The sequence below is a fragment of the Seriola dumerili genome, unplaced genomic scaffold, assembly GCF_002260705.1.
Source record: "Seriola dumerili isolate Sdu_G_001 unplaced genomic scaffold, Sdu_1.0 BDQW01000138.1, whole genome shotgun sequence".
In the NCBI taxonomy this organism is placed as follows: domain Eukaryota; kingdom Metazoa; phylum Chordata; class Actinopteri; order Carangiformes; family Carangidae; genus Seriola; species Seriola dumerili.
This window is the reverse complement of record NW_019174393.1, coordinates 16,574,818-16,592,034: the sequence shown is the minus strand read 5'-3', so window position 1 is coordinate 16,592,034 and position 17,217 is coordinate 16,574,818. Positions and strand designations below refer to the sequence as shown.

General features: G+C 42.8%; 1 protein-coding gene across 1 annotated transcript in view; it reads left to right on the top strand.

Annotated features, from left to right (window-relative positions):
• Nucleotides 1-17,217, top strand: part of nav3 (neuron navigator 3) — a 205,652-nt gene that overhangs the window by 182,831 nt on the left and 5,604 nt on the right. The window contains exons 24-31 of the mRNA XM_022749315.1: nucleotides 5,290-5,373; nucleotides 6,287-6,404; nucleotides 6,687-6,841; nucleotides 10,328-10,494; nucleotides 11,768-11,921; nucleotides 13,769-13,955; nucleotides 16,330-16,427; nucleotides 16,526-16,621. Of these exons, the coding sequence (XP_022605036.1) occupies nucleotides 5,290-5,373; nucleotides 6,287-6,404; nucleotides 6,687-6,841; nucleotides 10,328-10,494; nucleotides 11,768-11,921; nucleotides 13,769-13,955; nucleotides 16,330-16,427; nucleotides 16,526-16,621 (1,059 nt within the window). The remainder of the gene's footprint in view (nucleotides 1-5,289; nucleotides 5,374-6,286; nucleotides 6,405-6,686; nucleotides 6,842-10,327; nucleotides 10,495-11,767; nucleotides 11,922-13,768; nucleotides 13,956-16,329; nucleotides 16,428-16,525; nucleotides 16,622-17,217) is intronic.

The following is a 17,217-nucleotide window of genomic DNA, read 5'->3' as shown; positions in this document are numbered from 1 at the left end:
AATGATTCATACATTTTTAAAGCTTTGTGGTTGCTTTGCATTCTGGTTTTTTTCTTGTTTGACAGTTGTGAAATGGCAACTCTACACAGAAGCTCTTGCTCATTATTAATTTACTGTTGCTGTTTCAGGACGCGACAACATTTCCAACTGCCAAACCACACTGCTACAGAAAATACCTGGACATGACTCACACCTAATGATATGTATGTTCTGTCTGCCACCCACGGCAATTACAGAAAATACAGGAAGTACATCACTGGTTTTTGCAGTGGTTGCTGATGGACAGTAAAATCTACCAGTAAAATACACTGGTAAATACACCATCATTTGTGTTTTTGGTACAGAGATTGTCAGTGTGGCTGGCATGACTCAAACACGAGGCTAGAGCCCGACACTGATTTATCAGCTGATGTTGGCCATCACAGATATATCTGTATCGGTACATATAATCTCCGATATGTGCCGATATGAAAACTTTTATTAAGAAGCGATACTGCAGTGGAAACGCTCGGGTCAAGTCAAGTTATATAGGCAGAATCTTATGTATATTTGATCCTTTTTGTTTCATTCAAGTTAAATATAGTATATATATATATATATATATATATATATATAATGTACATATTTGTTCTTATGAAGTTTACTTAAGCACTTTTCAAGCCTGGAGAAATCGATGGTTCGTAACGGTAACGGTCTGTCTGTCAGTGACGTCATATCCTCTATGTGCATGTGTCACTGTTGTGGTTGTCTGCCAGAAGCATCAAAATTGACTTTTATCCAGTTTCAAGTCACATTTTTAAGATACACTTTATACAGCTTGGTTGTTTTCAACTATATATTTTAATCAGATGAAGGATTTCAGTGGTTGGACGTCTGGATCTGAAGTTATCAGAGAAAAAAAACAAGCAAATTTAATTTTTTGTCATTGTTTTGATTGAGGGACTCCTACGGGAAGAAGTTACAGACTGTGTGTTTAAATTAAAGAAGACACGAGTCACTGTCACTGGTGTCAAGTCTTTACATGACAACAGACAAGTTGACTCCACCATCAAATCCTTTAGCTGCCTCACAGCTGTAGTGGGTAGTTGTCAACATAGAGAGATTCTTAGTTTCTTTACAGTTTAGTGTGAAAGAAGTTAAAGCACGCATTATGTACAGTGTTTGATACTCGTCGGTTTCAAAAGCTACTGATTATTATCGTCAAACCCCAAGCAGCTCACAGGGACAGTTAGTGAGACGAGACAGAGACACAGACTCTGCATGTAGAAGCACGAAAAACATTCAAGAGTTAATCAAAGTGTGGATAAAGGAGAGAAATTTCTATTCTGCAGGGGACAAATAACTGATGTCATACTATACGGTGCTATAGCTTGTGCTGCTAATGGCAAATTTATTGATTTTACTTATTCAGATGAATCCAACTGAGATAGGACTCTCATTTTAAAGGGAGACCTGAATGTACTTAAAAAACGTAATGAAAACAACTCATGAACAGAAAGAAAGAATTTACAATACAAGTTAAATAACAAACAATAAAACAATACCAAGATTATAAAACACAGCCATTCATCCAGTGAGTAAAACAAAGTCTCATCAGTTAAAACACTTGTTCTGTTTTGGGAAGGTTTAAAATCTTTTAAAAAGAGATAATAGTCAAAGACACAGTCTGATTAAAACACTCCAATGTCTCACCATATCTGATCTTGAGACTGACTGGCACTTAACAGGATCAGTGCACATTAAAACAACAGGCAACCAGTCACATGCGCTGTGCCAAGCCATATGCAAACAGAAACCCGTATGTGCTCCCACTTTAGATTAAAAAAAAAAAAGAGAAATAAACACACGCCTGGCCCTGTTGCAGTGGAGATGCATCGCACTGTATCTAACTGACAGCTTGGTGGGTTGTTGGTGCTATAAGCTCATCTTATCCTCCCAGTGGGGAGTGTGACTGTATGGAAATGTCAGCCTCAGCAGCCCTCACATGCTCTCCACCCACGGCCCAAAACTAGCTGCTGACTGTGGTGTGTGTGTGTGTGTGTGTGTGTGTGCAAGACATGCCAGAGTCACTGTTGAATCATGTCTATTCCTGCACGCACTCTAATGCAGACAAACCTACACAACACAGAGACTCGTATCACATACATATACACAGACTTGCGAACGACACATATTGTCACAACTGAGTGTAAAGCTGTTATTTTCCAAATGTCAACTTTGTAGAAAGAAAAATAGAGCAGCCTAGTTTCTAAAGTCAGTTTTTCAGGGCATCTTGCTTTTCTTCATGTGATATTATGTAACACTAATTTCTTTACCATTTATTTTTAATGGATATATGATGTGGTGTGCATAATAAGTCTTTTCCATTTGGTTGTGATTTCAAATTCATTCATATTTGATGTGATCTTGTTGGTTAAAGAAGAGCTTCGAGCTTTTTTTCAACCAACAGAGGAAACATATCATCCTTAAACCATTTTAACCATGAAAATCACTAAAACCAGCCATAGATTATATTTTAAAGGTCCCATACTGTATAAAGGTAGATGTCCATGTGTAGTTTGATTATAAAGCAGGTCTAGGTTCTATATTAATACTGTGAAAGTATCAAAGCCTCAGTCCACAGAGAAATGCACACAGCCTGTATTCAGAAACTGAGCCTTAAAACCAGACGTCAGGACTTCTGTAACTTTGTGATGTCACACCAAAGCAGTCAATGCTCTCAGCTATGCCCCAAGCCCCGCCCACCTGGATCTACCATCCAGCCTTGCAGGATTTGGTTTCTCTGAGTGTTTATCTCCTTATGGATCAACACTTAAAAAAAAAAAAAAAAAAAAACACAGGAAAAGTAAAATGTAAAATATGGGACCTTTAAAATAAAAGCAGGGGGGGGAATTGTTTGGGGAAAGATTTGTTGAACAGTCTCATGTGTTCCCATGTTAACCTCTGGTGGCTGAGTCTTCTCAGGAGAGGACTAGAGAGGAAACGTGCAGTGACTGAGGTCACCTGATCTTGATCTCATTTCATCTGCTGTGCCACTGCATACATAAAGATAATTATCTTTCTCTGGGTTTGTTTTTGTTCAGGAAATTACATTTTGGTCTTCAATAAAAGTATTATGGATGTTTTAATACCCTCGGTCACTGCGTGTGAGCTCATATAAATGACTCCCACATTTAAAAAAATAATAATAATAATTGTTTCTGCACTGTTGTGATGGATTAGGTACACTCCCCCGGTGTGTATTTGTTTGGTCTAAATGGAGCAGAATTAGCAAAACAACATCCTGTTAAAGAGACTAAGAGGAGCTAATGCTGCTGGTTGAGCCTGTGCAGAGGATCAGTTTTCCTGCCTATCTGACGTTCAGGTTTAAGAGTTCATAAAGGCCCTCCTCCTCCTCCCCTCTCCATCTCCTTCCTCTTGGAAAAGGTTTCCGTCCCCATCACTCCCTGCTCTTATTCTTCTCCTCCTACTTTTTTTTGTCGTCATTATCATTCCCTCCCCTTCTTGCTGTGGTGTTAAAGCGATGTAGCCCAGCAGCAGGTGCTGGCTTCAAAGACTTTAGTGACTGTGCGTCGTTTGTCATCTGTCTTCGCCCTTGAGATGTCATCCACATCTTCAGCAGTGGCACGGAGGGGCGCTGACATAAACGACTTCTCCTCATCCAGTTCTCTGGTGTGGCCCACCGTCAACCTTTACCCTGCACCTCAAGGTTCAGGGGCCAGGCGTGGCCACCGGGGCCAGGCACAGATGGTTCAGCCATGGGACACATCAGAGTCTGATCGGCGCCTCCTTCGGGGCGGACAGGTGGGCCGGGGGGTGTTGAGTCGGAGCTCGCAGGTGGAGTTGGAAAGAGATGTGGCGTTGGAGAGATGTGTTGGAACAGTTGGCATTTTCTAAAGGTCAAGACCTTCGCTGATTCAGCCAGGGACACAGAGGAGAAGAGGCAGGACAGGGCGCTGCTGTGTGTGTGTGTGCGTGTGTGTGTGTGTGTGTATGTGTGTGTGTATCTCTAGAGTTATGAGGTCCTAAAGTCCTCACCGGGATAGAAAGATGAGGAATTTTCTCCGTCTGTCAGAGCCGTTTTGGGTCTAGATTGTACATTTGGGAACAAATGCAGTTAAATTTGGTAAATAAAAGTCCTTGAAAGTACAATAAAACAAATGTGTGTTTGTGTGTGCATGTGTGTGTGTTCTGTGTGTAGAACTGAGATTGTCTGATCTGTCTGGGCATGCTGCCCACCTCTCTTTGACGCACCAGGCCTGACAGGTGTCTCAGGGTCTCCTAGCTAAGGGTGGGAGGATGAGCTTGCACTACACACACAAACACACACACACGCATTTTATACACAAGTACAGACTCTCCTCAAACAAATCCAGTCACACCACAGGTTCAGCAGAGCAGATGGCATGACATTGCCGCTTCTTCAGATGAAGTCGAGGATGGGTGGGGGGGGGGCATCCAGCCTCTCTCTGATCTGTGCCTCTCTGTGATAGCAACATCTCTCTCTCTCTCTCTCTCTCTCTCTCTCTCTCTCTCTCTCTCAGCGCTGAGAGTTTTCTTGACAGAGAGTTTGGGAGCATGCTCAGTGGCACGATTGTGAATTCATAGCAATAAGATGCAACAGTGAAGTCATGTGAAACACTCCTAACAAACTCCCTGTTCAAATAAACCATTTGGAACATGTTTGGCGTGAACTTGCCCTTGAAATTTGCGGCTGACTCAAAGTGAAAGGCAGCGGCGGGTCTTTTTAGTGCACAGGGAACCTCTTCAGGAGGGCGCAGTCGGAGCCTTCAGGCCTGTGGGCAAACACAGAGTCTCGTTTGGTCCGTGGTCTTTGGCTCAAGCGAAAACTCACTTCAAAGCCGTCGTCAGCAACCAGCAGACCAACTAATTCATTCTCTGTACAGGCTTTTTCTCTTTTTTTTTAATGATTCATTGTGAGTATTGACTCACATTCAGGCAAGTGATAATTTGACAGAACTTGTGTTACAGTGGAGAAGTGTCTAAACCCATCCTGGGGTCACTTATACATGTTAAGTGTTTATGTTTTAATATTCCAAAGAGAATAGAAATAGTATTTTACATTTTCATGTTCTACTATTTTAAATATGTTTGAGTAGAATGCAGGTGGAAAACTTGCAATGATTAAAATGCCTTTATGTTAGGTTGTAGCCTCCTCCTGAAACCCTTTTCCAGGAGCTGAATAGTCCTGATCTGAGTGATGTGTCACCCTACACCTCTGCAGCAGCTGAAGTGACACTGTGTGTGTTTGTCTCTCTGCGTCTGCAGGCTCACCTGGTGGCCGCCTTCGAAAAGAGCCTGAGCAACATGACCTGCCGCCTGCAGAGCCTCACCATGACCGCTGAACAAAAGGTACGGGAGCTCAGTCCTGCATGTGAGATATACTGTGCATGAACTCCATGATGAAGGGATTACAGGGAGGGGAAATGATTAGAAACAGACAGCATCACCTTTCTGCATGTTCCATAAACCTGCAGCCCTAAAACACCATTTAAAACCCTGACTTTTACAGAAATCATGCAGAATTCATCTGCCCCCACCTCCGTTTTCTCCATTCTCTCACAAGTTGACTCTTGTAAGAGACTCTTGTCAAGAGGAGGTCTTAGAGGAGCTTGAATGGTGCTGAAATGCTGATCACACAGCAGCAGCAATATGTTCAAAGATAAACCCCCCCCCCTCACAAATAATGAATGCTTCCCTCTGTTCACACACACACACACACACACACACACACACAGTGCGCTGACGAACCCTGGCAGCTTTTTAATCCTCTATAAATTAAAGCAGACTGGGATCTGGTGGGATGTCTTTGTCAAACAAGGCCGTCCCAACTTTTAATTAAAGCGGAAACCCTATCTGCGGCCCTCATTGGGTTTTAGGGAAAAGGCAGAATATGAAACTCCCTCTATCTGATCGTGTTGGTTCAACAGAGAGGAAAGGTTTTTTTTTTTTTATAATTCTAAGCAGGTGGTGCTGGCTTTGGGGCAAATCCACTGTGAGAGTCCTATCTTCTTCAAAATACCGTCCCCTACTTTTTCCTCTCATTCTCTCCCACTGAAAGACCATGCCAATGCCAAATTTTAGAATTCGTTCCCAGTGACGAAGCTAATGCGTTCATTCCAACAGATTTGTCATCCTTTTTAAAAATAACCTGGGCTGGTCATCAGTTCTGGGGTTGTTCCATCTGTTTTATGTAGACTACAGAGATTACATTTCTCCAAAAACTCAGTAACTGCACTGAAAACATCTCTCTGTCTCTCTCCAGGAGTCTGAGTTGGCTGAGTTGCGGGAGACAATAGAGATGCTAAAGACCCAGAACACAGACGCCCAGACGGCCATCCAGGTGGCGCTCAACGGCCCTGACCACCTCCACAAAGGTAATGAGGCAGGGGACATTGGATCAGACTTCTCTCAAATTAACTAATGTTTTAAGAAGTCCGTAAACGCCTCCCTGTTTCTGAGTTGATGCTGATTAGCCCCAGGGGGAAATGATCTCCTGATATTTGAATGTGCTGTAGAGGTCAGTTTTGGAAAGCCTTGATTTTAGTCATGGAACCAACCTGAATCAGATTAATCAGATCAATTTAGCTGCTAATTGAAGCCAAGCTGAGCCCAACGTAGCTGAAAATAAAAGAGAGAATTCAACCAACACACTCCGGTTCACTGGTCAGCTCAAGTTTCTCTGTCGTTTCCAGACCTGCGGATTAGACGGCAGCACTCGTCTGAAAGCATGTCCAGCATCAACAGCGCAGCCAGTCACTCCAGCATGGGCAGCCTGGGCAAGGACGCCGAAGACAAGAAGAAGAAGAAGAAGAGTTGGGTAGGTGGAAGAAATAGTTGGCAATTCAAATATGGACAGAAAACTCAGTATATAAAGTGGACCTGGGCAAAAATGGTTCCTCTCGTGGTAGAAGAAAAAAAAAAGTCAACCTAGGTTTTATTTTCAAGATTAAATCTCAGGCAGGTATTTACTCTTCTACGAGAAATGGCAGAAAGTATAAAAACCCAACAGGAGAAAACAAAACAACAACATCCAACAAAAAATGCTACAAATAATTTATTAAGGGTTCATTTATGACATTTTCTTTCTGCCACTTTCAAGTTCCTAGAAGTCAATAATCAATACTCAAGTATCTTTATCTCCAGCCCCTTCATTCACTTGTAGCATCAGAAGCCTTTTATCACTATCACTGAGTTGCTTTAGACTCTTAATTCAGGTAAATGTCTTCTTTACAAAGAAGACAACATTTTTGTGGATCTGTGACATAAAGCTTCTTGAACTGTTGCACCCACTGTAACTGTAATCAGCTAAGTGCCTAAAATGTAGAAGTAGAATACACTGAATATTCTCAAGTGTACCTGCATGTAGTTTGATCTAACCATGATCCAATCAGAAGAGAGGAGGTACTGAGAGCCTCTTCTCTGGTTGGCTGACTGTTTTCTGAGTGATCCAATAAAAATATAACAGATATGAGGTAAACACTCTAATCTAAACTAAAACTTAACTAAATCCTGCAAGGCTGGATGGTAGATCCAGGTGGGCGGGGCTTGGGGCAAGGTGTGAGAGCAGTGACTGCTTTGTTGTGACATCACAAAGTTACAGAAGTCCTGACGGCTGGTTTTAAGGCTCAGTTTCTGAATACAGGCTGTGTGCATTTCTCTGTGGACTGAGGCTTTGATACTTTCACAGTATTAATATAGAACCTAGACCTGCTTTATAATCAAACTACACATGGACATCTACCTTTATACTTTATGAGACCTTTAATAAAACTGCAAATGGTAATGCATTTATTATTACTAGGGTATTGCCAATCCTTCTTTTAGTGTAAAGATGTGTTTGCACACTTATGCACTTATGAATCTGAGGTGAAGTTACCATGTGACATGACGATCCAAAAGTGTTTACTCGCATATTGAGTTTGGACACCTTCAGAGCGTGTGCCGCAGTGCAGAGCGTGTTCAGATTCCCACAGGCCCATAGGTGTGAAAATCCTAAAACTAACTCATCACAATTGGCCATCATGTCACTGTTGCTAGGTTACAGTGCTGACATGGTATCAGCTGAGTGCCCAACGTACCATCTAGAGGTGAGGACTAACAGTGGGTCGAGCAGAGGAGTCAACTACCCTGCAATTAATGTTTGAGACACACTTGAAATTTCATATCCACTGACACCGGCAATGCAGATTAGTTAGGAAAGAAGCAAAGTGGCCACTGACGTCACAGACACTGAGGTTCAGCTTGAAACCAGGGCGATGGTTGCCTAGAGGTTAGAGAAGAGCTTTTTGAATCACTGTGACAAGTAGGAAAGTCTGGACTGGAGAGGAACACTCTCACCTGCCTTAAAATCTTCTGTCAGACCACTTCTGAGAAAAGCCCTTAATCCCTCAATTAGTTTGGAGATACATTTTTATTTCTCTAAGTCTAACACAAAGTTCACTCTCACCCGTGTCTCTATTTTGTCCTTGATGTACTTTCCCCTGCTTTGGGGGATGTAATCTGGCCAAGGAGGACATTTTTTAATGCAATACCAATCTCCTGTTTCCCATTCTACTGAAGGATACGTCCACAAACTCCCACAAATCAAGTCAAACAAGTCTAGAAATTCATATCCACAGCCGTAAAGCTCCCTCTCCTCCCTCTGCCCTTCTCTCCGATGTTGCTGTTCTTTGCTTCGCTCTATAATAGCAGCTCAGTCTCCCCGGCTGAGAGCTTATTTGCTGCAGCCCCCTGAGTCAGACAGATGACATATTAGAAGTTCCATCTCAGCCAAAGAGCACAGAGCCGCTTCTCGGCCTCTGCTGCAATGTAAAACTCCTGCCCTTGAAAACGAAATGCATGCAAACAAGCCAAAAGTTCAGCACAAGAGTGTGACACCCTAGCCTGCCGTGTTAAGTTAGAACACCCCCACCCCCACCCCCCACCCAAAAAAAAAATAAAATAAAAAAATCATCTCACCCTCATGAATACAAATCAATGCCTTATTTAAGCAGCAATTAATTATTTATTTGCATAAATTCTGCCGTGGTGCCCATGTGGGTGGAGATGAAGAGTGAAGCGTGAGCAGAGAGGCAGCGGATCGTTGTAGCAGGGCAGCAGCAGCTGGACGCTGTGATGAAAAGGGAGATTGCTCTTCAATAAGGCAGCAAGCATCCGACCTGCTGATGTCTCCTGAAGCAGGACATGGACTGGATTTACTTCCTGTATTTGATATCTGACCTCCGATCTCACTGTGTATTTTTATTATTCATCAAATCATGACTAAACAGCATGCAGGAAAAATGTAATTTATCTCCTTGAATTTACATTAACCTTACAATATACTGATGTTGTGTATTCTTGCACAGTCTTGCTATAAATCCTTTTTTTGGTTGTACTGCAGGTGGTATTATGAAATATGTCATCAGCACGGGGAGAAAAAAAACTAACTGCTTTGAAATACATATTAATTTTTAGCATTTCCCTGCCACTAGCATGTAAAAGTGCTTACTGCAATTTTAAGATGTCACTTCCCTGTCATGTGAGTAAGCATTTTGGAAAAGCGGTGGTGAAAAATCTAGAGATGGGCAGGGCTGTGAATATGTGAAGATGTCTTCTAAATGTAATAATAGTAGCACTCATCATCATAATCATCGGCCTTGCAACAGCGATGACTGCATTTCCTCAGTGAACAGACACATTTGCAGCAATGTTTTGAGTTTGGTGCAGTAGATGGGTGAAGTGTGTGTTTGTGTGGCTTAACGCTGGGTGTGTTCTGCGTCTTCAGGTGGCTGATTCCATCCCGGCTCAGGTCAGTGGTTTCCAGAGTGTCTTCTGTATGTTTGCCGTGGTTATTCCCCATCCCCATCCTCCCCCCTCCCTTCCTCCTCTCCCTTATTTGTTCCTCCCTCTTTCCCCCTCAGAGCAAACTCTTCTTTCCCTTTTCTGGAAACGTCGGCATGGAAACAGCAACCCTCCCCCTTCTCCCTTGTTCTTGTTCCTCTTCTGTCCTCCCTCTTTTCCTCCCCCCTTGTACATTTTGATTGCCTGGTCAGCCCTAATTTCTAGGGTCATTACAAAGCCTGATCGCCCCCTCTCCATCTCTCATTTTCATCTCTACTTACGGCCTTGCTTCTTAACTCCCTCTTTACCTAAACCAGACAGTGACCATAGCTTGGAAACAGCACGGAGTGACTTCCTGATCTGGCAGGATGTGATGTCACCAGAACGTATCTTTTAGTAACAGACATGATGTGCTTGTGGAGACTGTGGGCGGCGATGCTGACATCTTTGCCCCTGTGTGTTTGTGTTTTCCATCTTGCAGTTACGCAGCTCCTTCAAGCAGGCGTTCAGCAAGAAGAAAACCAAATCCCAGTCGGCCCACGACGAGATGGAGGAGATGACTGACTCTCTGCCATCCTCACCCAAACTGCAGCATGACAACAGGCAGGGCAGCATTGCCACGCTGCGCTCCTCGCCCTCCACCACCGAGTGAGTTTTACAAATATATGTACACCTGCATCCAGTCTCACGCAGATGTAGGTACTTATATGCAGCACACAGGTAATTCTCACCTCCTCCTGTATGCAGTTAGCACACACACACTGATATATATCAATGCATACCAATAGAAACAACATAGAAACACTGCGCACAGTTGGCTGTTTTGTTCCTTTTTCACTGTTATTTCACTGTTATTTTCTTTTCACACGTCTTTAAATCCTCTCCTCACTTTTCTTTTATCTTTCCTCTGTTCATGCTTTTCTTTAACGTCTCCTCCACCTGCTGTAGCAAGTGCGTTTGTGATAGCAAGTCCTCTCCTATTTGGACACCAAAGAAAAAGCAAAATGGCCATGTGGTCTACAAGCACAGATCTCGGTAACAGCCGCTGTGTGGCATGCTCCCAGGGAGTGTGTGTGCAGTGGGGTGTGTTGGTGTGACTTGATATTTGCATCTCAATGCTGCATAAAGCTCGGCATGTTAGAGGTGATGGATTTCCCTGCAACACAAACTGCACCAGGACGTCAAGAGTGTCCAGCTGTCAGTTAAGGGACAGTAACAGTAGGTTGAATTAAGGGCTCTGTGTCGCTGCAATGCAATAAGCATGCAAGTACTGCGCACATCTGCTGTGCTGTGTCGTAGCTGGTGATGTCATCTTAGTGTTTAGACGTCTGACGTGGTTTTCTCAGGGGCGGAGCATGTTAACTTCAGATGACACAGTAAACCACACAGGTGACAGATTTTCTGTTGTGTTTTTGACTTAGCAAATTAGCAAGTCTGCCATGATGATGGTAACCTTATCACTTACTGTACATGCTACACTGAATCAGGTCTTCACTGTACTTGCAGTAATTGTCAAACTAAGAAAAATGTTCATTAACGTCACATATTGTACATTAATAACAATCAAAAATCAGTATGTTACAACAAAATTCGACAAAACCAACCTAAAGAAAATGAATGACTGTGCATGATGGGAACCACAGCTGGAATATGTTTTTTTACCTAAAACATTCTTTGGCTGAAAAAAAATAAACGGGAAGGATTCGCTGTCCCAAATGCCACACCTCCCTAATCACCTCCATGTTGTACCTGTCCGTGCAGTTTTCACCAGTGACTCCAGCTTCCCTCTAAACTTCAAACTTCAGCTCTCTTATTTCCTTTCAGTGTGTAATGTTTCTCTCCAGACTGTGTGTGTGTGTGTGTTTGGTATAACCCTCGCGGTGACCCCCCTCCTCCTCCGTGTGTGTAATCCCGGTTGCAGGCTGTGTGAATGCACCGAGGCGGAGGCGGAGATCATCCTCCAGCTGAAGAACGAGTTGAGGGAGAAGGAGCTCAAGTTGACAGACATTCGCCTGGAGGCGCTCAGCTCCGCCCACCACCTCGACCAGATCCGAGAGGCCATGAACCGCATGCAGGTGAGGTTACACTGACCTGTGCAGGTCTATTTATGCATGACACATGTTAAACCGGAGCAGCATGAATAACTGTCCATTTGCCAGGGGATTCTGGTGGTAAAAAACAGAAGTCTACATTTTAAATTCAAATTGGCTTTTATTCTGAATTCTGTCTCGCCATCTGTCGTAGAGAAAAGGTTTGAAAAGTTTTCTTTTGACAAATTCTTAGGACATCAGAAATCTCACAGGGACAGAAATACCTTTTGTTGCACTGCAGATTCTTCTCCTGTGAAGGAGACAGGCAAACTTCACTCTGTCCAATTTATTCTGGCTAAAGTGCTGTGTGTGTCTCCCCTGAGGCGCTTAAGCATGACAGCTACCAGTTAGGAAGTTAACAATGCATTCAGTGGGTTAGTGAATGGCTGACAGGGCACCAGCGGGGCAACAGGAGGGCTGAGGGCAAACTAGCTGATGTAACACACACACAAACACACACACACATAAACACGGAGCCTCTTGGATCATATCAACGGTATACACCTAACGCTCTTGCAGGTTTGCTACTAACTTTTAGGTCCCTGATACTGTTGCAGGCTATTTATGATTATATTCTCAGTCAATTTTAACTCCAGCAGAGTTAGGGCTAGAACTGACTGACAGACTGACAACAGCAGAAAACAGTTGCCTTGCTCTGGCAGAACGTAACAAAATGAATGACAGCCCCTTGTTTGTGTAATTGTACAAAAACCTGAAGTGTAAATGATAATTTCTCAGTCATTTAATTTCCTTAACTGTTCATTAAAGGAGCTATTTGTATGATTAGCTGTTGCTACATAGCTAATGTTAGCATTAACAGCTGTTTACTCACCAATCTAGAAGAAACGTTGTGAGTTCAGCATCAAATTTCATTCCTTTATTCACAGACAGCTGTCTCCAGAGGTGGAAAGCAACGCCAATGTGAATTCTTGTCTCTATCACATTCTTCTACTGAAGCTAGCACGCTAACCAGCTAGCCCCAGCCTCTCGTCACTTTCCGATAGCGAAAGCTACCTGCCCCCCTTGTTTTCACTCTTTGTGCTAAACTAAGCTAACAAATTTAGCATATGAGAAGGTTGTAAATTTTCTCATCGAGCAAGAAATCAAACAGCTATATTTCCTTTAAGCCTGAAAGTCTGAAAAAATTTCAAAGAGTAATTCATGATACTACAAAAAAAAACATTGGAGGAAAATAGGATAGTGTAGCTTGCTGGCTAGCACCATGAGCCAGCTGTATCAGCTCCAAAACAGGCAATTAATGATCGACTTGTCAGTCTCAGCTCTAAATGCCCTGTCAAGGTGAACACACTTCATAAAGGTTGAATGAAATGGTTTGATTCTCCATGCAGCTGATTAAAAGATATAAAACAAGGCTTTCTTAATGCAAATAAATGTATTTGGTTTATTTATTTCATATCTATTCATAAAGTGCAATAAAGCCACCCATCATTTCAGAGTGTAATCTTCAGAGATGCTGAGTCATTTCATATTCTTAAAAGAAGCAGGCGTTCAAAGAATATCACCATAAAAGTCTCACTTAAGTGGATCTTTGTGGCTGTGGATTGCCTCGTCTGTAGAAGCCTATAGTCTCCCCTCAGATCTGGGGATCATGTAAGGCTCCTTATCTGAGACTTAACCTTCAGTACAAAGGAAGCCTTGAAGATCAAAAAGCCGCTTACAGCCTATAATTCCAATAATACTGATTCAGGGTAACAGTGGCCAGCCCGAAAGCGGGAAAATGGCCGCTCATTGTGTGAGCAGCCCATTACTCAGTCTTTGAATGCACTTTCTGTTAGATTCTGTCTAATTTTCATCCTTCTCTCAATGACCAGAACGAGATTGAGATACTGAAAGCGGAGAACGATCGCCTCAAGTCCAGCGGCAACGCGACGCCGACGGCCACGCCCATCAAGACTGCCCGGCCGCCCTCGGAGACCTCCAGCACCTCCTCGTCCTCCTCGCGTCAGTCCTTGGGGCTGTCGCTCAATAACCTCAACATCACTGACACTATCATGTCAGGTGAGTTCAGTGTCAGCGCTGGTGTCTGCAGCACGTTGATCTGACGTGTCCGTGAAGATCAGTGTTCACAGTCCGTAGTTTGTTCTGAGAAGTGAGAGCAGTAAGTGTGGTGGTGGTGGAAGTGAGTGAACTGGATTATAAGTCTTCAACCAAAAATGGAACTACAGTATCTTAACTGGCCAATCAGGACTTAGTATTCAACAAAGCTCAAAGGACAAATTGGTTCTTTTTTCTTTCATAAAGGTAGCCTACGTTCAGCTATTGAGAATTAAACCTCCAACCATGGCGTTGTAAGTGCCGTGCTCTTCTGTTTAGTTAAGCCGTAGGACACAGTTTATGGTCTGCAGCAGCTCTCAGGGCAGAAGTTTTTTTCTGCGGCATCAAGTTGGATTAGCTCTCTCCGTACTCGCCCCAGTAAATGTGAGAGAATTGTGTTTGCGGAGAGAAGTGATCCGGAGGAGCTGCATGAAATGATGAAATAGCTGCTCTCTCGTCTGCGAGGGCTCGCAACACAGCACGAGCCTGTTGCACACACACAAACACACACACACACACACACACACATACACACACAAAAACACACACGTGAACATGTTGAAAATCTCTCCAGGCCTGCTCCGTTTGAGAAGTGAAAGAGTTTTGTCCCTCTCACCCGTCCTATAATTAACATAGAAGGCGCTGCTCTCTCCGAGGGCTCGGGCCCTCGTTAATTGATGGAGGGATGAGCCAAGAGCGGCGACGCGTGGGAAGACGAGTAGGCCAGCGGGCCGTTATCACCCCAACACAGAGCCCCCAGCTAAGGGAAGCCAGCCGAATACAAAGTACCCACTTCCCTCTCCCAAATGGAGCCTGGGAAACAGAATGAAGAGAGATTTATGGCTGGAGTTGTTAGTGGTGTGATTGTTGTCAAAGGTTAAAGGTGCAAAAGTCAAACTTGCCCAAAATAGAAAAACTCAACTTTATTCGCTGCAGTTTTATGTGCCGTGTGCTAGTAGTAGTCCCTAATAGTTAAAGCTGCTATAACTAATATTTTTATATGAACATTGGATCACATTATGACTTGTATGTGAAAGGGATCGCTTGTAGTGATGACCACCACAAGGAATTATCACCTGGCCCTTAGCCTCTTTCAGCTCATTGTTTTGGTTTTACAACCCACAACTTTACTGTTTTGGTTTAGTCTCACTGCTCTCTTGGGGTAGTTTTTGGCTGCAACAGGCAGAACCGCTCAGTACACAACCTGCCCAGCACCAAAGAGCAAACAGACAAATTTAGCAACTAACTGGTGAATGAAACAGCATTTAGCAGCTCAAGAGTTTTTTCTCAGATGCTGGTGGAGACCAAAAACGGAGCTAAAAGGAGATGTTGAAATGTTGCTCTGTGTAAATAAGAAACTGTTTGCTACCACATTATTCTTATCATTATAACCTTGAAAGGTTATAATATGTCAGAGTTGTGTTTGCAGTTGGTTTCCACTTTCAATAAATGCCCAAAAACTCAAAAAAAGTAACATTGATGCTGATTTATCTGTCATTCAGGTCATAAAGGTGAACAGAGTCAAAATCCTCAAACTTAAAAAACCAGGCCTCCATTTCTTTGAGCTTTTGAGATGTTAACACAGCAATGAAAACAATGAACTGGAAGAAGTCCAGCTAGTCTAATGAGACTTAAGACCAGTCGCACATGTCACACATTGATGGTACATCTGTGCAAATTTAACCAGTTTGATGAGAAAGCCTGTGTACAGCACAGAATGTAAAACCCATGTGACATTTTTATTTATCTCTGTGGAGAGTATGATGGACTAATTCTGGTTTCTCATGCCCACTCAACACTTGGGTTTCCCGAAACTGACAGCCAGAGAAATATTTCTGTTGTTGCTGGTGGAGATTGGCACAAATATAAAATGTGTTGGTCTTCTGATTTCTACTGAGTAGTTAAAATATTTGGCTTTCTGCTGATGTAATGCAAAGTTACTGTCTTTTACTTCCTGACATACAATGTCAGCTTGATAAAAATCTGCTTGTGGACTTTCAACTTCTCAACAAATACCTCAAAGAAACTTCTTCCTATTAAAGATCTTCCATTTCAACTTCTTTGTCTCTCCTTATACTCGATTTCATTTCCTCACACACAGTTGTTCTTCTATTATCATTCAGCACACTCACTAGAAATCGCTCTGTATGAGAACATTGATTAAATGTAAAAGTAATTACCACATGAAAGAAACCCATTAGATATCTTTTACTTTGGAGTCTGTTTGTCCATTTCCAGCTATAATTTGCCAGCAGGCAGAAAGAGAGTGTTTATAATGGATCAAGGCTCTGACAGATTAAAGTTGGCCGTGTTTCCTTACAGAAAGTTTTGTTTTCAGATATTCTGCTCGACGACAGCTATGAGGGCAATCTGCGCAAAGAAGGCCGGAGCGTGCGAATAGTGGTGACCATCAGCAGTGGGCCAAATACCACTAAGGTTAGTGGATGATTTCACTTATTTTCTCTTTTCCTTCAGCTAAAACCACTGGAATCCTGTTTGACTCCTGTGTTTTTCTTACTTTGACGACTCCTCAGGGTACACACTGCCAGGAGTATCTGATTGGCTCCATAGGCGTGAGTGGAAAAACCAAATGGGACGTCCTGGATGGGGTCATCAGACGCCTCTTCAAGGTAAACAATAAAGGACTTTGCTCAAAGCTGCAGGTCAGTCATTTAGGTACTTATTAGGTTCTTACAGCAGACATTTTGACTTGTTATAGCAGGAAAAGCACAGCTGTTCCTAATAGTTTTAATGACTTTTCCATTTAGTTGTATTAGAGATGAAAATCAAGTGTTTAACCTTGTTAACATCCATATGATGTTTTTATATAAAACAGACATATGATGAGTGAAATAATCAGTCAACACCATGACTGATTTCCACCTTGACCTGCAGTGAACCAAATACAGTCTCATAACAACAGATTCAGACAGCCAGGGTTTCATATGTCACAAACCTAAGGAACCAATCCTGTCAACTTGTGGGGCAGGGCTAAATAAACCTGGAACCTCGTCAGTACAGAGACAGAGAGTTAGCATTAGCACAACTGATAACACTGTGCCAGTTACAAGCTAGCATACAACATAAACAAATAAAAGATGCTAACTATGCTAACTATTCTGATCTGTCTGCTAGTCTCTGGTTCTGGTCTCAACAGACTCCTCATCTGAGTCTGGGTCTGACTGAGGCTCAAACATGTTTCCTCCTCTGACCATCTTGATACTAC